Here is a 21,401-nt window from a genome sequence, read left to right as displayed (position 1 = left end):
CCTGGTTCTTCCTTGAGGCCCAGCAGAGCCTGATCTCCTGCTGGGTACGCCTGGGCAGGACACCCCCTGATGCCCTGGGCTGTCAGGATCCAAGTCAGAGCTAAAACTCCCTTTCAGGGCACATTTCCAGAGGGATTAAGTACCAGGAAGAGGAACTGGCATCACTTCAGTGAGGAGCAGGAGATGATAAAAGGTGGAGATGAATTCCCCAGGAAGGAGCGGTTCAGAGAAGCAAGATAAGAGGGTTGTTGTGTCACCAGTGAAGCAGCTGCTGACTAGGCAGAGAAGCCTCAGTGTGCTGGCAGAAGGGGCTACGGGGAATGACTGATCTGGTGTCTTGTGTGGGAGAAGGCCAAGGCTGATCAGATGGAAGGCTGGGGGATACCTGCTACACAGCGGTGCCCAGGGGGAGCTGCAGGAAAGGACTTGGAGTTCCTCCTGTGCTCATTCCCCTCTTTCTGTAATTTGAGGAAGCGCCCTCCACCTCCACGCTGGACTGCCAGGACTTGGTGGATAATCACTACAGCTGCAACACCTAGGAGCTACTTGAAGAACACCCCCGAAAACTTTTTAAACTAACATTCGCCTTTTGAAAAAAATCACGGCTTTTCTGATGACTCAGTTAGCAAGATGCTTTCCGCATGGGTGTTCTGGTTCAAAGCCTGCTCGCAGGTGAGAGCGTACTCTGTGCAGCCTACTAAACTCGCTGTGCGTCCTATTTTCTGGGTCTCCCTGAAATCCTCCTGAATCCTGGACTCCTTGTTAACACCCAGGCCCAGAACGACTACTCTTCCTTTTTTTTTTTCCTCTTCCTTCACTAAACCTTCAAGTCTTTCACACTTTCTTAGAAAACGATAATGAAAACCACCAGCTTAATTCACTGTGTACTGACTTAAAAGACAACATGAAAATGTGTTTATGATGATTCAGATAGTCTCCCTCTTCAACAAGTCGGAATCAGTGCGGTTTTACTGTATACATTACGTTGAGCTGACTTTACCCACGTTGGACAGAAGCTCAGTAACCACAGCTTGTTCACCAAAGGGGAAGTATAATTAGTTAATAACTTCAGCAGTAATCAAAGAATGGTTAAGTACGTTCTATGGCACAACTACCCCAAGGAATAAGAAGGGGTCATTAATGGCAGCAGACTTCCTGAAGGGTGGCCTGGGACTCTGGCCCCCGTCAGTGGCTACCCTGCAGCTCTGTGGGGCAGGTGGACAGCGGCAGCCAGGATTGCAATTCTTTCCTCCTCTCTCCTTCCCCACAGCAATTCCTTAGGAGCATCTTAGGATGCTGAGCACCAGGGAAGAGCCCTCATATTTCTGTCTTGTCTCAGTTTTTTCCCTGTTGCCCCCTGCTCGGCTTTGGGCAAGTTATACTTCTTTCTTAGCCATTGCACAGTGCCCAGCACACAGCAGACAGCCAACCAGAGTCATTCCCTTCTCCTTCCATAGAAACACATTTTCAGTTAGAATAGAAGTCAGTAGAAAATGCAGGTTGGAAATTCTGATTTTTTACTTTATAGAGAATCTCCTAAGAATGTATCTGTTTTGTATATAAAAGGAGTATCTCTAACCCCATGTGAATACTGGTCTTTCCAGAAGTCAGGCGGTTAATTCAGGGCCTGCCTTTTGGAAGGGATGATGTCATTGTTTGGGCTTTGTATTTATGTCTCCAAGGAAACTCAATAATGAGGAAATATAAACTAGGTGTGTAACTACACTGACCTCAGATAAGCTGGGGTGTGGGCTAGCCTTACATGAATGAACAAATCCTTTAATTATAGATGAACTCTGCTCTTACTCATTCCTCTGTTTTAGAATGACTGGAAGTGGAAGATTTTGGAAAAATGAGAGGTGGGAAGTTTTTCATATGAACAAAGAATTACTGGAATCAAAAGAAATGTATAGTCAAGTTAGATGTTAAAGTGTTGGAGATTTTTTTTAAATCTGAAGAAAACTACCTTCAAAAGATTAATATAGGTACTCAGATTATATGTTTAAGATGAAAATTCAAGTATAATACATATAAAAAGTATAACTAAAATGTAAGCATTGCCTTACTGAAGTGAAAACTAGGATTTTAGATAGACCACATTAAAACAAAATCATTCCTTATATATTATAAAACATATAAAGACTTAATACATTAAAACAACATTTGTAGTAAATTTAATGAAGTGGCTGAGAACTCCCTAGGAAATTGGAATTGACTGTGGCATGTTTTAAATTAGTTTGCACAACTGCCAGTTTATAGACTGAATGCCATTTCATGAACTTTGCTTAGAGGGGCTGTACAGAATAATATGGTCATGTCAGTTTTGAAATGCCAGATGCAAAATGATCCTTAAAGTGACTCTTAGGACTAAGTATTATTTTTATTATATTAATGGGAAACATTTTGTGTGACTGCATTTCTGGCAGTTTAATGGAAGACATTTGAGAAAATAACCATTCAGATACAACCACTCAATTTACCCACACTAATGTACCCAGTGAGTTCAATTTCATACAAGTTTCTGTTTTAGGTATAAAAGATAACTAGCTATATGTTATCTTTTGATTATATCTCAATACACCATAAAAATGAAACAGTGTCCCAAATTTAGAAAAAAAAATTAAAGTTCAAATCTTCAATTGGGGCTAAATGTATAACAATCAGAAACCAGTCTAAAAGAAGTTTTCAAAAGCCATTATCGACTTACCTACTAACATACCACTAACAACTCATTAATTTATCCGAGAGACACACTTTGTGAAAAGTAGCATATCAGGTGTGAGGAATTTTACAAAGATGTTCTAAACATTCTTCTCTACGTTTCTCCCCTTGTACCCATTCATTGTAGATAATTTAGGAGATGTAGTTAAAGAAGAAATACAATCACTTATAATCTATTATGTACAAATATGAGATCTCAGGACAGTCTCCCGTCCAGGAAATTCTATTTGGCCAACAAATTGTGCATTGACTCCCTATCACATTTTCCAATATGAACTACCACTTTATTTTAGTAATTTTAAGATCTCACTGTAAGAAAACTAGAGATTCCCATCCGAAGGCTCTTGGAAACCAGGCAGTAGGACCCGGGATCTGGGGTGGGGTGGGGAATGTCTGGGTTTACTACTAAATTTCCTGTAGTTCCTCTAGACTCTAGGCCTCAGGACCCAAACTTCTTTTTGTCCCTGGCATGATTCATTTGCATCTGCAATCCATAATGAGCTGAGTCAGCACCCTAGTTTGCCGTGGTTCTGCCACCCTATTCTGCACAGGAAAGCTTCCACCCGCTTCCCGTATCCCCTTCCTACCCGCTATGTCCAGCCCAGGCCCTGGCGTCACTGCCCTGGGGTTTTCCAGCCCCTTCCTCCCGCAGTTCCCTTACGGGAAGAACCAAACAAGAGCCAGGTCCCAGCAGTGTCAGCGGAGGGCCCTCCCCCTGCATCCTATCCCCTGCCTCCAGGGCAGGAAAAACGGGAGTGTGCCTAGCGGTGTCAAAAGCAGAAAGGCCTCTGGGTGCTGAGAGCAAGGGCCATGGTGGCCAAGTACTTACTTGGGGTTCAGAGGCTAAATTCATCTTGTATGGGTGACGTTTCCCTTCCTCTGTCACCAGAGGAGACCAGATTTTCTGTTCAGATCTGCAACAGATTGACAAAGCTGTTGTTTCATGCATGCTAAATAATTAAAATATACTAAAAACGGAGTGGGAAAGTGACCCCTCTTGCCCGACTGCTAGCACTCTCCCCCCGCCTTCCCCTCCATTTTGCTATCAGTGTGATTTTCGGAAGCACCAACCTCATGACATCATGTCTGACGGCTGTGTGCGCTCAGCCCTGAGGGATTTCCCAAGCTGCTGTCATTCTTCCAGCCTCATCCTCCCCCACTGCGCTCTGTACCGCTGACCCAGCCACACCGGCCTCCTCCATGCTCCTGGGCATGCCTGATGCCGCCCCACCTCTGCTCAGGATGGAACGAGCTCCTCTATCTCATCCAGTGTTCCCGATCCAGACCAGATAACCAACTTGTTCGTGCAGTGTGTCTGGACCAAACAAAAGTGATGCCTCCTTTTCTGAGCTTGGAAAGGATTTCCTTGTACCATTCACACAGCAACTCTCTAGGTCTTGTCTCAGTTTTCATTAGTGTAGCATTTTTTCACTCTTACGGGTAAAGAATATTTGTACTTATCCTTTTATTGTCAGAGTGCCCCGCACAAGGCCAAATATATACAAGATGGAGCTATTCAATGTGTTGGTAAATGGATCAAAAAAATCAGTTAATCTGTAATGAATGAATGTCTTGAAGGAGAAGATGTGGACTGAGATAGAAATGGAGACAAGAATGAGGGATAAATGTGCTTTTGAGGGGATAGTAATAAAATAGTGCATCTCCCATGGGGGTAGGGCTCTGAAGTGTACAAGATGGTTTTCATTTCATTATACTGATTTCACTACCTCAAAATTTTGGTTAGTTGTGTTAGGTCAAATGAAAATGCAAATATCTTGGAGAAAGATGCCCACACTATGAAGAGCACTGTGAAAATCAGGAAAATGAGCAACCTGAAATTTCAGTTCCACAGACCTTCTGCCTGCCTACACCATACAAGGCACTGAGCTGGGTGGGTAGGGGATCCTGAAATAGGTGAGGTAGTCCCTGCCCACAAGCAGCTTCCAGTCGACCAGAAGTGAGCGAGTGTTTCCATGGGCCTCACCTGGTTACTGTGAGAGTCATGTTGTCTGTGCAGCCCTTGATTTTGTTCTGAGCTTCCAAGTGTGTCATATTGCTGGTATTTTCCCCATCGATGGCTGTGATTACATCTCCAACACATAAATTAGCTGTAGCAGCCTTGCTTCCAGGAGTGACCTGGAAAAAAGAGCTGGCTTAGTTACCATCTGTCTCCAAGGAAACCACTGAGTAAGTTACCACTGGATTAAGTATTCACTAATGTGGATCAAAGCATTTAAAAAGGAAAGAAGGCTAAAATTATAAATTTCAATAATAATGATCCTTTATAGTTACGTAATACATTATGGTTTACAATGAGTTCTTTTCTATATACCATATCATTGGATCCTTACAATAACCTTGTGAAAAAGGAAGGCAAGTATCAGACCCCATATTGGTCTCCATTTTAGAGACCAAGAAACTGAGGTTTAGAAAGATCTGTGACTTACCTGGGATCACCCAACTGATATATTACTGTATTACTAGTCATCCAACTATCAATAGTATAATACAGAGCCAGGACTCAAACCCTAAAGCAGACCCAATGTTCTTCCCACTGTCTCTTGCTGCTTCCCTAAAATAACTCACCAATTAAAAAAAACACACACTTAGAGAACATTATGTACAGAAACATCCTATTTCTATAAAAATCTTAATAATATGCTATTTACACACAGAAAAAAATTGAGATACTGCATACCAAACTGTTCACAGTATTACATTTCTGTAATGTTTTTGGTTTATACAATGAGCTTGAATTACTTTTGTAATTGAAAAAAGCAACAAAGAATATTTTAAAATACAATAGTATAGGTTTATACTGGTTCATTTCCTCCCAGCCAGGAAATTGACTATTAGGGTTAGCCCCTTTGGGTGGCTGATTTACAGGCCAGTGCTTCTAAACCCAGTGGTTCCAAATTTATGGGCAACCAATGCTTGGGGGAAGCCAGCCAATGACTGCAGTGGGTCATCAAATTCATCTGCCTAGGGAGCATTACATGTGACCTGAATAAATATCAACGTGGAGATATACAACTATCTTTCAAGTGAATACAGATGCTATTGTGATGAACAAAGTATGAGCTCATTTTGAAGTAGTACTAACCTCAGAGAGGTTTTTCACTATTAGGTATTTTCTAAACCAAGGTATATACTAAAAATAGGACCATCATCCCAAGGTCAGTCCATGACTTTGACATTAAAAGACCTTCCTTGATGATTAGTCCAAGCCCTCCAGGAGCAGAGTACGCCCAGACTCCCAGCACCCACAGGGTTCTGGCCTCACCTTGGAGAAGGCCCTTGACCCCTGGGAGCCCAGTGAAGATCTTATGAACATTTGAGGGTCTCCGTAAGGCTGAACCACAGGTAAGAGGCCTTTCAAGACATCAAATCAGGACACAAGGCTTATGTCCTGAGCCTCCGTGTCTGATGCAGTTTTCAGCAGTCGGTTTCCAGTCAGCCCTCGCCAAACGGAAAACACTGACCCTTCTGAGGTGGGCTAGTGTGATGGCTGCTGTTATGGCCATCCCCCCATCAGTGCCCTATCCCCACAAAATAAGGAGTGGATGACTTGATCCTTGAGGTTCCTTCCGGTTCAGACATGCTATGACTTTATCAGGCAAAACTCTCCTGGAATGTAGCAGGATGTGGAAACCAGTGCAGAGATCCTGACCTCCTAACCTTCCTTTCTGGCTTTCCCATCATCTGTTTACCAGAGATCTGGCCTTTAGAAAACAAAAGACTTTAATCCAAGGTTCGGATCTTCTTCTAATGCAGCCACTGGGAAAAGATATTTTATACAGGCGAGCGTAGGCCGCACTCCTTTCAGTTGACCTCAGGGAGTTAGTTCTGAGTCACCCAGTATGTGCCATAAAGACAAATTCCTCTCATTTTCTGCCCGTCTTCCCGAGAAGACTGACCTGGTGTGACTTCATGTATATTTAGCTTTTCCTAAAGAACAACACAGACCCCTTGTTTTACAAATGGCCCTAAGCATCACTTTATTTGGGATGAGCCATGGTTCTGGGTTGGCAAAGTCTGTCTCCAGGGAGAACAGCCTGATTGAACTCATTTATCACGACCAACTCTCATGGTCTTAAAGAGAAGCCCCCTTGGATAAAATCCAGAATCACTAATGAGGTTCCTCAGGACTGTGCCATTCCCCTACTAAGCTCTAGCTACAGGGGCCTTCCTTCTTTCCCGCCTCAGGGCCTTAGCACCTGCTATAGCCACTACCTGATTAACTTCTTGGCTTAAATGACCCTTCTCACAGAAGACTTTCCTGAACCCTCCAATCTAAATTAGATCCCTTGTCAACCTTCCCCCAGCCCCCCCCCACCCCGTCAACATTTTCATACACTTTCTTCTTCATGGCACTTGTCAGTTAGGTTTGTAAATCTATTCTGTGGGTTTGTTTACATAATGCTTGAGAGCCTACTAAACAGTAAGGTATGTGAGAGCAGGATTTGTCTGCCTTTTGCACTGTGGTATCCCCAGTGCCTAGCAGTGACTGGCACATAGTAGGTGCTCAATAAATATTTGTCCCATGAGTGACTGAATCCAAAATATCTAGTGGTTGTTAAATATGTAATCATGCTGCTTCATTCCATCCTTTAAAAAAGTGACTATTTCAAAAGGAATCAAATAATCACTTTCCCCAGCATTGCTATCCTGGACTGTGACCACTCACAAAACTAAAATGAGGAGATGGGGGCGGTGGGGGGCAAAAAGCTTGAGAAAATGAAAATAGAAATTTCCTTTTACTTTCATATGCTCAGCTGCTAAGAACTCTGGGATTTCCAGCATTTGGTTCAAACTGTCTTGGAGGTGAGGCATTTCTGCTAAGTATATCCCGACAGATCCTGGACAAGTTAGAACCAGTCTTAAGAGCCCTGAGTCTGAGTAATCAAGGCCTGGCCATCCTATCTTTGGTCTGATTTTTTTTTTAAGCCAAATTAATGGGGAGCTAAAGGAGATCTCAGAAAGTTATAAGACAACACCATCAGGTAGGACTCGGATGGAATCACCCATAAATAAAGTCCACATTCTTTTATGAGCTGTCTATTTCTGGGGGGAAAATGGATTTAAACAAATTATGGGATTTGCCTTTTACAAAGCTCTTTCACATACATTGTCCTAGTTGAGATAATAATGATGATGACTTCACCACCAACATATAATTTTACAGATGAGGAAATTGAAACTCAGAAAAGCTGTGACTGACTCAAGTTCACACAGCTAAAGGTTGGAGCCTGAACTTGAAACCAGATCCCCTCATTCCAAATTCCATTCCCCTTCTGCTTTACCACAATGCCACAAGCAGAGGCTCCAAACCCAACTGTCAGAGCCAAAGAGAAATCCAGAATTGAGCAGACTCATCTGTTGTGGCCTTCAACACAGGGAACTGGAGTGTCACAAACTCCTGCCAAGGCCTGGGTGCCACTCACCATCCGTCAGACAACCATCTCCACTGGTCTATGCTGAGCTGGGGCCCAGTAACACCTCCCCTTATAAAATACTCAAGTCAGAACTGAAAAGCCCTCAGGACAGAAGGCCTGTGTCTCCAACTCTGGTTAGTTCCCATCATGAATGGAGGACTCCAAACCTTACTGCACACTAACTATTCATCACAATCATAGCAGTATTTATCAGTTAATGAGTGCTAATTATGTGTCAAACACAGTTTGCTTGGCAAGGGTTAATTTCCCAGTCCTCCTGAGATACTATCAGGTAGCCAACATTATTTGCATCATCATAGAGAAGGAAGTGGAGGAACAGGGGTTGACAGCTGGTGAGTGGCGGGCTGTGGGGCTCTGAGGTCCGTCCACCTAACCCAGCATGCCCCACTGTCTGTTCTGATTTTCTCCTGACCGTCAAATTCCATCAGAACCGGCTCAGAATGGAGTCAGCTTCAGTTTCTAAAACAGAAGTCCTATACTCTCCTCCAAAGAGGCAGGCCCATTAATTAGTTCAGTGGACATTCTCAAAAACCCTCTTCCAGCTTTCTTCCCCAGAGACCATACAACTTGATCACACAGCTCTTGATGCCTGAGAATAAATGGGGTTAGGCACAATTTCCACTAATGAACAATCTGCCCTCTTCTGCAGAATTCACTCATGTCTCTCTCACCCTTTGTCCCCACAGGCAGACACTTTGCTCAGAGTCCAATCTGTACATCCATCCTATACTGCATCATGAAAGCCTGTGCACTGCCGTCAGACTTCTAAACACAACAGAATGTTCATAGAATGTCGCTTCTAAATGGCACAGAATAGGACTATGACGTGGCTCTCCCACTTTCTTCAATTTACATCTAAATAACTAAATATTGCTTTTATACAAAACCCGATGCATACCCACTGGCCACAGCAAATGAAAAGATGACTTTCTTCCTCCGTATTATGGCATATACCTATTTTATCCCTCCTCTGTTACCTCCTTCTTTCATTCATTCACTCATCAGATAGACATTCCTTAAGTCCATTCTCAAAGACAGTGTAGCTTATTAAGATGTGGCTACTGAAGTTAGATGACCAGGGTTCAAGTCCCGTCTCTGGTGCTTGTGAGGTTAAGTACCCTTGGGTGGGATGTTTCACCTCTCTGTGCCTCACTCTTCTCACCTATGAAACAGGGGTGATAACAGTCCAGGCATCGAGAGGCTGTTGTGAGGATTACCTGAAATGATTCAGGCAGAGCACACTGTCAAGTTCACAATCTCCTGGGGCAGACAGGTATGTATAACAGCTGATGCTAGAAACAAGTAGAGAGGCAATGGGAGCCTAACGGTGAAATCAGGGAAGGCTCCGTGGAGGAGGCATTGCTTAAAACTGTGCAAAGGCACTACAGGAGGCAGAAAAGAGCATGCCAAGTTACAGGAATAGCACGTGGACTGGCATAGATAAAACACAGGAAGTGAAGGGAGAGGAAGGGGAGGAGTCTGGAGATGTAAAAATAGACCAGGCTGTAAGAGTTCTGTCATTTTCTTTTTAACAAGACCGTACTTTATCTGGAAAACAATGGGGAACAACAAAGGAGTTTAAACATAGCCTCTGACTCAACTGCCCAGTTACTGCCAAGAAACAACCACTGAGCCCTAGCTCTGTTGAGATTAAGGTGACTGTATTTGTCAGATACTCCCTAATGGCAGTTGAGAGAAGCAGACCCATTGGAGGGGTCGACAATTCAGCCTCTAGGACAGCCATTCTGAGGCTGGCTTCCCCTAGAGGACTTGTCCAAAGGCACTTCTACTTAAAATTACGTGTTTGATTGACAGCCAGATTGGGTTCCTTTAACTCCCTAAGCTCAAGATTGAAAGCTGGAGGAGGCCCATGAAATGAATCCAGTCTACAATCTTGGCTTTTCAAAATTTAAATTACTCTGCCCCTTTAGCTGAGGCAGACACTCTCCATTTCGTCAGTTCTCACCATGCTCTACTGCCCCCAACACAGAAACCTGGGACCAGCTGCCATTTAGCATCTTTCTGGCAGCTGTTAATTTTTCCACTACCTCACCCTCGAGTCAAAACTCTTTTATGTTGTCTCCGAACCCCTTCATGCAAATGTGCTTGTGACCACTGGCTTAGTTAAAAAATTATATGCAGAAATGTTTTATGACTAGGACTACAAGACACCCTGGTTTGCCCAGGATGGTAACAGATTTTCCCAGCTTAATTATCAAAAGCACCCCATTTCATTTTCAACAGTGTTCCAGTCTGGATGATAAATTGTATTGCCACTCTTTTGACAGAGGTGGGGGTTTTAACCAAATACCTGTCAAACAGTTTAAACAGTTCTGAAGCAGCCTCACCCCACCCACCCCCCCCAAGGGAAAAACTGTCCCTGTTCAAAGGTTCTCTGACTTTAACCTGCAGACAGGAATACAGGTCAATTTCCTGAATGTTCACAGAAGGTTGTTAACCTTGACCCTTGGAACTGGCATCTAAACTGCAGACCAGAAATTGACTCAGCTCACCAATAACTCGGGGAAACTGACATTGGCAAGGATGAGGCAATGGTTCCCAAACAAGTTGGTCGTCAGATCCCCTCAGGTTTTAAAAATATAAATAGATCTCTACATCCCACTTCAGATCTACTGAGGGGAGTCTACACCATCGGTCCCCAACCTTTTTCGGCACCAGGGACCGGTTTCGTGGAAGACAATTTTTCCACGGACAGGGTGGGCGGGGTTGGTTCAGGCAGTAATGCGAGCGATGGGGAGCGGCAGATGAAGCTTCACTTGCTCGCCTGAGGCTCACATCCTGCTGTGCGGTCCGGTTCCTAACAGACTGCAGACAGATACTGGTCTGAGGACCGGGGGTTGGGGACCCCTGGTCTACACAGTGTGACCCAGGAATCTTTATTTTTTAAAGCTTCCCAGAAAATTCTGATGCTCACTAGGTTTTTTCCCCCAAAGTTCTCCCTGAAGGAAGTTAACCAGGTAAACAAAAAATACTTAGAATCTAAGATCTCAGCGCCTCCAGAGACAACTTCAAGGCTTACATTCTATTAAAATGCATAGAAGGCCCTTAAAAGAAACATCCAGGGACTTCCCTGAAGGTCCAGTGGTTAAGACTCTGCGCTTTCACTGCACGGGGTAGGGGTTCCATCCCCGGTAGGAACTAAGATCCCACATGCCTTCCGTGGGGCGAGGCCAAAAAGAAAAGAAAAGAAAAGAAAAATGAAACATCCATTAGAATAGTATTTTCCTATCTCTTACCAAAACAAAGAAAAAAAAATCCCCTACACCACTGGTCAACATCCTTGAATGCAAATGGAGTACTGCAGAAGTTATTTCATTCCAGATGCCTAAATAACATGGTTCCTCTTTTGCCTCCACCAGAAAACTCACAGCTAAATGTAGTATGCAATTACAGAAACCACCTGATTGAAAGGTCCTGGCACATCTCTTTCTTTGTTCCAAATTTTTAATTTATTGATTGATTGATTGGCTGCGTTGCGTCTTCCGTGGCTGTGCGGGCTTTCTCTGGTTGCTGAGGGTTTCTAATTGTGGTGGCTTCTCCCATTGTGGAGCACAGGCTCCAGGCGCGCAGGCTTCAGTAGTTGTGGCACGCGGGCTCAGTAGTTGTGGCTCACGGGCTCTAGAGCGCAGGCTCAGTAGTTGTGGCGCACAGGCTTAGTTGCTCCGCGGCATGTGGGATCCTCCTGGACCAGGGCTCGAACCCGTGTCCCCTGCATTGGCAGGCGGATTCTGAACCGCTGCACCACCAGGGAAGACCCCAATTTTTTGTTACATCTTATGGTGTGTGTTCTTTTGTTTGAAATTTTGTAGCCATGTATTTTGGTGCTATAAATCACCTTACAAGTTGGGTGTATTAATATTAAATAATAACTTAATAATTTTTAACATTATACAAACAAGACTGGAATAAAGAAATTTGGAATTCACGTTCAATCTCAGTGCCATGTACCTTTAGGGACAACCTCCTTTGAACTAATGGCTGTGTCCAAGTATTTAGGTATAAATTTTTAAAAATACATTTATTATTTATTTATTTTTGGCTGCATTGGGTCTTCTTTGCTGCGTGCGGGCTTTCTCTAGTCGCAGCGGGCGGGGCCTACTCTTCATTGTGGTGCGCAGGCTTCTCACTGCGGTGGGTTCTCTTGTTGCGGAGCACAGGATCTAGGTGCATGGGCTTCAGTAGTTGTGGCTCGTGGGCTCTAGAGCACAGGCTCAGTAGTTGTGGCGCATGGGCTTAGTTGCTCCGTGGCATGTTGGATCTTCCCAGACCAGGGCTCGAACCCATATCCCCAGCATTGGCAGGCGGGTTCTTAACCACTGCGCCACCAGGTAAGTCCCTATTTAGGTATAAATTTAAAGGACTCTGAGCTGGATGACAAAGCAGAGCCCCGCCCTGCAGTATCCCATTTAGATGTGGAATTTGAACTCTCCTTAGTCAGACTTCTGACTCAGTTTGTTTGTGGGCCCAGGCTATGGCACAGACTTTGAAGCCACATTATAGACACAGAAGCTGTATGAGCTTACGCAGTTGGCTTGAAAACCCCAAGAATGTTTCAAAATGTTCTTGGTTACTCCATAACCATTTTCATAAGAAAATGAGGCAATAAAGTAGTTCAGGTCCAAGTAGCTGAGCTATGCCGTAATCCAGCTTCACTTCGCACTCGGTGCAAAAGGAAGCTATTAACGCGAAGGGGTGGCCGATCAGAGACTTATTGCTCTCTTAGTCTGAAAGACCAACCATCATTTCTTAGGTAGGAATATAATTAAAAAGCAGATAGCAAAGTAGAATACCCTGACTAATTGATCAAGAAGTCATCAGTCTCTCAAAGGTCCCTATACAAGTCCCAGTGAATCCCATGTGCTTTTAAACAGCCCCAATAACAACCACCCATAACCCAAATCCTAACCATTCACTAAACACATAACCTTGGGCAGTTACTCTCCATTGCTTCAGTTTCTTCATTTATCAAATACAATTTATAACAGGGTCAACCTCATTTGTTGTTGGATTAAATGAGATTTCATTTGTAGAGTTTAGAACAATGTCTGGCCCATAATAAGCACTCAATACACAGTAGCTACCATTAATATATTTTTTTAATAGTACCACTGTATACCGACACCTTCTATGTGTTAGCCATAGTGCTAAGCTCTCTCTAGACATCATCTTAATCCTCACTACAACCTTTGAAGACAAGGACTATTATTCCCGCTTTACAAATGAGAGCACTGAGGTTTCAGAGGCTAACCCTGCCTGAGGACATACAGCTAATATAGGGACAAGACAAGGTTTGAACCTAGATCAGGCTGATACTGAGACTTCGTTTTCCCATGACATCAAGATGGCTTTAATTCTTGATTTGCTGCATTAAAAATAAGGCAGAAAGTACAAAGCAGTGACATCCAAATAGTTCACCATGACATGGTAATTTGATTTTTAAAAATGCTACATGAATGGAAAAAAGTCTGAAAAGTTTTGCAGCAAACCGTTAAACAGTGTTTACCTCTGAGAAGTAAGATTGGGGAAAGGTGTTGGAAGCCTTTTACCTTGGGCTGTCCACAGTTTTATATTACTTGATCTTTTATAATAAGCATAAGGGTTGTTATGTAAACTTTTTATTGAGGCATAACACACATACAGAAAAGGACACGAATTGTAAATAAACAGCTGGATGGATTCTCACCAAGAAAGCGCACCCATGGAATCAGCACCAAATAAAGAAACAGAACATTACCTGAACTTCTAAAGGCCCCTCGTGCCTCCTTCCCGTCACTAACCTCCTGGCAAAGGTTACTGTGATCCCAACTTTTAACACTATAGATTAATTTTGCCTGATTAATCTTATATAACTGCAATGATGTGGTATTTATGCTTTATGTCTGGCTTCTTTCTCTCAACATCATATGTCTGCCTGTCTGATCCATGTCATTGTGCATGGTTGTAATTCCTTCATTCTCATGGCTGCAGTGTTTCATATCATTACTTGTATATACCACCATTTATTTCTCCATTTCACTGTTGTTAGACATTTGAATTGTTCCGAGTTTGGGGCTATCGTGAATAGTGCTGCTTTGAAGATTCTTGACATGTCTTTTGGTGCCATGTGGACACATTTCTATTGAGCAGTTAACTAGGAGAATTGTTGGGTCATAGGGTCTGATCACGTCCAGCTGTGGAAGTGTATTTTTTTTATATATACATAATTTTTTTAAAGAAATGGATGTAAATCATTGCTGCATCACCTGAATTTTATTTATCTGTATGCATTTGACAAGTTTATCCTATATAGGTCATACCTATGTCCTTATCTTCTTATCTGATAGACATGAGTAGTCATATCTATTAAAATTAGGCCGAGTTCTTGATCAAGAACCTGGCCTCCTACAAGACCAGAGTGTTCTTCAGAAAGGTGTTTTTCATGTTTATGGCATTTACTGAGAAGGCAGTGTACTACACGTATGAAGATACACCACGGACCTCAGTTACAGATGAGCTTCCCACTTTACCCACGTTGGTGCTAATAACAGTATCAACAATCACACAGGGTGCTAAATGCCATACGGAAATTACCTTTCTCGTCTTAGGTTTTCATGGGTACATTTTGTTGTGGACTTGGCTTGGCCGCCACTTTGCAGGCCCGTCCTTGGCTGGGCAAGGTGGATCTGTCCACTCCCTGGTCATCTTCATTTGCCATAAAAACTGCCCCCAGATTCCGTCCTGGCCACCTACAGAGGCTTTTCTCTGGCAAATCGTCCAATTCCTCTGCTCTTCCGTTCTTCCCTGCTCACACGGCCATGGAATCCTATGGCTGGTCTGTCAATTCTCCCAGGTGGGGCCATGGCTTCTAGCTTTTCAGGAGAAACGGGAAGTGGAGGTGTTGCTCTCTAGGATGCTCTGAGCTCCAGGAGCACTCAGGCTGAGGCCAACCCAGCCAACCCCCATGGGCGTGAGGGGCTATGGGGTGAGGACCCCAGGAGAGTCCTACCCCTCATGTTGATGACTGCCCCGCCATTAGCACTTCTCAGACCTGGGTGTTGGGTAATATTATTATCAATGAAATATTGACAGTTATGGCTTATCAGGGGGCAGAATACTGTGGTTAAAGCTGGCCTGGGAGTCAATCTGTCTGGGTTCAAATCCCAGCTCTTCGATTTACTGTATGTATTGTGTGTCCTGTGTCCCTGTGTCGTGGGTTGTGGGGAGTACAGAAAAAGATAATGCAAGTGCACACCTACCACAGAGTAGCCATTCAAAATATATTAGCTACTGTTTAAACATTATTATGACATAGAGGTTAAGGCTATGGGCTTTGAAGCCAGACTGCTCAGCCAAATTCCAGCTCTATCCACTCACTACTGTATGACAAGGGCAAAGTACCTAATGTTTCCATGGCTCAGTTTTTTCATCTATAAAATGGGTATCTTAATTGTATCTACCTCACAAGATACTTGTGACGATTACTGAAAGACTATGTTAAGCTCTTAGAACACTGCCTGGCATATAAAAAGTCTTATATACAGTTTAACTATGGTCATTGCTGCAAGCCAATCAAATATTCTCACACAAATCTTCCAAGCGTAAATGGAGGCTCTTGTGATTAACATAAGAGTCATTTGGGCATAGATATTCACAGATGAATAACACAACCCAAATTCATCTGAAAACATTTCTGAATTCATATTACATTTTCTCATCAACTGGTGGTTGAAGGTACAATTAATGTCATATGAGAGGTTGGGACACTTTTTAACAATAAAAAAAAAGGGGGCCCTCATATTCAAAGGGTACAAAACCACTGGTTTGCTTATTTATTATTTTATTTATCTTTACAGAGAATTGAGCCCCAGAGAAGGCATGTGACATACCTGGGGTCACCCAGTGTGGTGTTCAGGACTGGAGTTCAGCCTGAGTTCCTGCCCTGGACACTCTACCAGGCACCATACAGAAGTTCTGGCAGCTTCTCCAGGCTCTCCTCTGAGACATACTGGAAGTCAAATCATCCTTTAAAAATTAATTTTCTGACATAGCCTTTTGCTCATTTTTAATGAGCCTTTACCTTTTCCTTTACAAAGAAATTAAGAAGTAGTTCATTCATTGAAAAAATTTGTCAATTCAAACAAATTACCTAACCTATGGGCACTGAGCTTCTCCCCTGTAAAAGGCAAAGAATACTCATTTTCCTCTCCTCCAGGGAGCAATGGCAAGGTACGGCCTAGGGAATGAGCACAGCTTGGAAGCCACTCCTAACTAGTCCCAGCACAAGAGCAGTACTGGTGCTTTTCCCAGTCCTGATCAGAGTAGGAGAGTGATCTCAGTGGTTAAATGATAACCTCCTCTCAATTATCTGCCCTGTTGCAATACCTTAACACCATTCTCCGCTCTCTCCTCCTCAAAGACAAGCCAGCAAGGTTGGCATCCAGGATTTTAGGTAAGGGGCAGGGTCTCTGGTCAAAGGGACATAACATGGCTTGGTGAATTTCATGCCAGTAGGCTCAAGCATTCACTTCCAAGCCATTCCCTGTAATTCATCCTCTTCCTCCTCTCCTTAGATCAGCTGGAGCAGCTAATATTTCCCAGGTGATCCGTTTCACAGAATGAGGGAGTACAGAGCAAGGGCCATTAATGCATAATGAGCCTTTATGGACAATTCTCACTTTTCACAATCTGACAGATAAGCCCTGCTCTTTCGACCTCAAGGACATGATGTAAGCCTACTTGAGTCTGGAAATAACACTCTTTAAAGTCAGAAAAGACCCTCTGACTACAGAGTATCCATTATTAAACACTCCTTAGGATACTTGAGTTAAAACCAGAGGCTCTTAGCAAAGGCTTCCCTAGGAATCAAGAGGCAAATGAGCAACTCCTCCCACCAAGAGCATCCCCTTATCTCTGGCCCCGCCCCTTCCTGCCTTTTGTCAGTTGCTGGGAGAGGAAAAAGAGTCAACATAAACTCAGCAGCAATTTTGGCCTGGGTGTGGATTCTCTGAAGACTTCCATGGAAAGCAACTAGGGGAAATAAGAAATTGACATGGGAAAAAAAAACATACCACAACTCAAGGAGGTAGACAACTGTAGACCTGGAGCAGGAACTGACAGAGAAAAAAAATCTCAGAGGACAATTGCAAATGTGTCAGGAGTCCAAGGAGGACTTCAGGGAGTCCAAGGTAGAGGCTTAAATGAGAAACTGGTAAAAGGAAGAAAGATAGTTTATGTCCATTCAAAGTTGGAGAGCTGGATTGAAATTTTTTAAGTGTATCACAATAACAAAGATGAAAATATTGAACAAAAGCAGCTATTCACACACACACACAAATGTGTGCTGTTTGTTTCTGTTCAGAAACTGGCTAAAAACAAGGAGGTAGGTTAGTGAGCTGCTGAGGTTCTGGTAATGTTCTATTTCTTGACCTGGGTGGTAACTCTACAGGTATTTACTTTATAAGCATTTGCTGTGCATTTTTAGTTTATGACTTTTTAATTTCACAATAAAAAAGTTAAAAAAGAAAAATAATTTCAAGTATACAAGATTACAGAGTTATATTCAGGAGCTTTAGTAGTTTGACAAAAGAATGAAGCCAATACCAGAATAATTCATGCAAGAGAAAGCAAACATAGCTATTTAAATAAAAGGCACTCCTTTCCCAGCCTAATTTTATGGTTTGCTTTGGTGTGGAGACTCAAAGTCTGCATATACAAAACCACAGCAAACTGTATCTGCCCCAAATGATGAATCTAGCACACCTACCAACCAGAACGTGTGTATAACTTTGCGGATGCTCACACATCCTCACTACTGTTCACTGTTTACACAGCAATCTCACATACCTTAACTCACAGCCAATGGCTGGAGTTATCCCCATTGCAGAGATAAAAAAAAGGCAGCCACAGACAGTAGAAGACTCACCCCAGGTACAGCTCAAGTAAGAAGCAAAAATCAGACCTATACCAGATCTCAGCTACCTCAGGGACCCTTTATGACAATGACTTTCCCATTCCCAGCAAGTTAGGAGGCCCAGGTTTTTTCCATGTGGGAATAATGAGATGAATAAACAGGTAAATTACTGTCAGGAAGAGAATGTCACCTCCTCTGAGTCACTTTCAGTTTTCAATTAAAGCACAACCCAGGGCGTTATAAAGATAATCTTCCCTCACTAAACCATGAACACCTTGAGAGTGGAGCTGTGTCTTCTTCATCTCTGGGACTCCAGGGCTTTGCTGTATAGTTTCTAGAATATGCTATATGCTCATGAGACATGTGCTAATAAAAAAATAAAAAAACAGATGAGGGTACAAACTAAAGAATTCACAGTATTGTGTTTTCCACCCCATACCATCGTTCCAGCACAGGGCCACTTGCATTAAGTCTTTTTAAAACAGCTAAAATGGCAGGCAGTAATTGCCCTTTTAATAGATGGCCAATATATTCTCAATTCTTTTTTTTTTTTAACCACCCCCACTCTGTCCCTCCAGCTCCAGCTCCGGCTCCTTGGAGGAAGCCATATTCTCCAGTTCTTAAGAAAGGGTTTCATGTCATACATAAATTCAGAAGTTGAGCCGGCTGACAGGTTAATTATAGACACAAAGAGTGGGGACAAATGGACTATGAGGTAAGCGAGTCTAAATGTGCCTTCCCTGGATAAGCATTTATTAATAAGCCTGCAAAGATTTACTGGGCACAGCCAGGTTCAGCTCGGTGCCAGCCTTGGGGGCAGGGGTCCAGATTTGGGGAAGGCACAGTTTCTGCGCTTGAGGAATCTGGCTGGTGGCTGGGAAGACAGCATGTACCTGCAAGAATAATCAAAGTTGTCCCCTGGGGACAGCAGGTGGAAGACAGGGCCTAAGAACTGAAGCACCTGCCCCTTTTGGGAGTGGGATGGTCAGAGAAGACATCACTCCACTAGGGCCCACCTGCAAGGAAATGTGGGTAGGACTGTGGCTGGAGAGAAGCCAAAGAGGAAGCCCCAATTCTTTTCCTCCTGCGCCTCCCACCATATTCTTTCGGGGGCTGGAGGCAAGGACCTAAGTCAAAAAGACCCATAGGGATATTCCCCTTCCCTCTCCACCCTCCCCCTCCAAGAAAAAGGAGGAATGTTCACATGGCTGGGGAGGGAGGTCTAGGGTCATCTTCAGCAAGCAGATGAGCCCATGAATGGAATGATAGGCCTAGCAAAGCTGGGTACCAGAGAGTGCTTTGCGCTCCCTTTTTTCATTCAGTCAAAAAATATTTCTTGCCCGCCTTTTGGTGGCACATTGAATGTGGCAACTCTCAGTGGGACATCAACCTTGCCTTTAGCCCAGACTAGATGACCAAAGCCTGGGCCTCCAAACAATGAGTCTGGGTCTCCCTCAGGCTTCCGCTTTATTTGGGGATGATGGACCTGGTCGTCTCCGACTGAACCTGGGCCCTTCCAAACAGATGAGGACCCTCTGAGAATTTTTCAAGCACCAACTTCCCCCAGACAAACACATAAGGTGGGAACCCCACCGCACCCCTATTTATGGGGGAAAAGGGCTGATCAGTTGATAATCCCGAAATGCCAGGCAGAAATATGGCACGGCCATCTCCCGCGAAGTAGTGGAATGTCCAAGAGGGCTTATTCGGGTTGGTCTGTTACCAAAATCCCGCCATTTCTCCAAAAGACATTAGAGAGGTAAAACCTGGCCATGGATCAAGTCCAAGGAGTGAGAAACTAGTTGTTTGGATTGTTGCGTTTAACCTCACTCGCCCTCCCCGCCCCCGCCCCAGTAAACTTCCCATCCTCTCCACCTCACTTTCCAGGTGGTTCCTGCTACTTCCAAACTGCTTTCCGCCGCTCTGCGGCTTGTTTAGAACGGGGAAGCGCTACCTCCCAGCGTGCGGGATCTGCGGGGACCCTGAGCCTTTCACCCGCGGACAAAGCGCGTCCACGCGCCGGCCACGCTTCCGGAGCGAAGGCACGAAAACTGCGCCTTTCTGTCCCGCGGACGCGGTAAGTGGTGCTCCGCAGCCGGCTGGCTCGCCTGGGAGCGCGGCGTCTGGCAAGCGCGGCGGGGGCTGCGGGCCCGAGGTGCGCGGAAAGCGCTCGGCGCACCTGGCGCACCTGGCTGCGCCCGGCCGTCCCGGGCTCCGGAAGCCGCCGTCTCCGACAGCGCCCGCGGGGCCCCGGCCGCCCCAGGTCCCCTCTGAGTCACGCCGCTCCCCAGCCCGGGATGGCCCCGCTCCCCGCGCGTCCCAGGCTGCTCTTACCCGGGAAATGGTGAGAGGCTGCTCGAAGTCCTTGCCCCCCACGAGGCGGAAGCCCCACGGTCCCGGGCCCTGGAGCGCTATTTGCTGCGTGGTCATGGCGCGGCGACGGCGGTCGGCGACTCCCGGGCACAGACGGGGCAGGACGCGGAGCGGCGCGCTGGGCTCCCCAGCAGCTGTCGGAGAAAGAGAGCGCGGCGCGGGCCCGGGGAGCCTGGGGCGGGCGGGAGCTGGGCGGGAGGAGGGAGGGGGCGGCTCCGCCCAGGCCGCGTCGCGGCTGCCTGCCCCGCCTGTCCTCCCGCCCGCGGCCCGCAGCTGCCCCCCGCCCCGGCGCCCGCACAGGGCCCGGCCGAGGGTCGGGCAGAGAGGGCCTGGGGTCAGCTCGGGGGGCTCGGGGTCTCAGCAGCCCCGCCCCGGCCCCCAGCGCCACCTCCCTCCCGCGCCAGCCGCCGCCCGGCTGCACTCCCAGCCCCGCCGCGGGCGCTAGGTGAGAGGCGAGTAGGTTCCGGCGACCTCGAAGGAGACAAAGCTTGGCGCTTTTGAAAGAGTTTGGAAGTGCTGTTCAAAGTCATCCCTTTGAGGTCAGCTCCATTTTCACATTTGTTTTATTGTAAACGACAACGATGTTTCAAAGGTGCTTTCGAGTGATCTCGTTTGAAAATATGAAGCAGTGAGGGCATTTATAGCCCCATTTTACAGATGAATTAACTGGGTCGGCCAGAGGTTAGAAGACCTGCCAGAAGCCACACAGCTTGTCCGTGGTGTAACTGGACCGTCGCCCAGGCTCCCCGTGCTAAAACCGCACACTGGAACTTTTCTAGTGCGAATGAGACCAACGTACGAAGTTGTAAGTGAACTTAAAAACCTTCCTAGAAACCTTTCCTCCTGGCTGGGTTCACTGTAGGTTCTGCCCTTCCCAACAATTCACACCTCAAGTTTGAGGCGGGCCAAGTGCGTGGAAAGGGAACTGGGTTGAGTCCGAA

General features: G+C 45.1%; 1 protein-coding gene and 1 long non-coding RNA gene across 4 annotated transcripts in view; one reads left to right on the top strand and one right to left on the bottom strand.

The window, feature by feature from the left end:
• PDLIM1 (PDZ and LIM domain 1) overlaps positions 1-20,651 on the bottom strand; it is a 42,402-nt gene extending 21,751 nt beyond the window's left edge. Inside the window, exons 1-3 of the mRNA XM_060101802.1 lie at positions 20,422-20,651; positions 4,706-4,857; positions 3,551-3,635 (exon numbers count right to left, since the gene is read on the bottom strand). Of these exons, the coding sequence (XP_059957785.1) occupies positions 3,551-3,635; positions 4,706-4,857; positions 20,422-20,517 (333 nt within the window). The 5' untranslated portion in view covers positions 20,518-20,651. The remainder of the gene's footprint in view (positions 1-3,550; positions 3,636-4,705; positions 4,858-20,421) is intronic.
• A 55-nt stretch (positions 20,652-20,706) lies between these two features.
• LOC132492346 (uncharacterized) overlaps positions 20,707-21,401 on the top strand; it is a 94,163-nt gene continuing 93,468 nt past the window's right edge. For all 3 annotated transcript variants that reach the window (XR_009532804.1, XR_009532805.1, XR_009532803.1), the window contains exon 1: positions 20,707-21,265. This is a non-coding gene — a long non-coding RNA (uncharacterized LOC132492346). The remainder of the gene's footprint in view (positions 21,266-21,401) is intronic.

Source organism: Mesoplodon densirostris, chromosome 1 (assembly GCF_025265405.1).
Source record: "Mesoplodon densirostris isolate mMesDen1 chromosome 1, mMesDen1 primary haplotype, whole genome shotgun sequence".
Classification (NCBI taxonomy): domain Eukaryota; kingdom Metazoa; phylum Chordata; class Mammalia; order Artiodactyla; family Ziphiidae; genus Mesoplodon; species Mesoplodon densirostris.
Note: the sequence above shows the minus strand (reverse complement) of the source record. Positions and strands in the feature narration are given on the sequence as shown.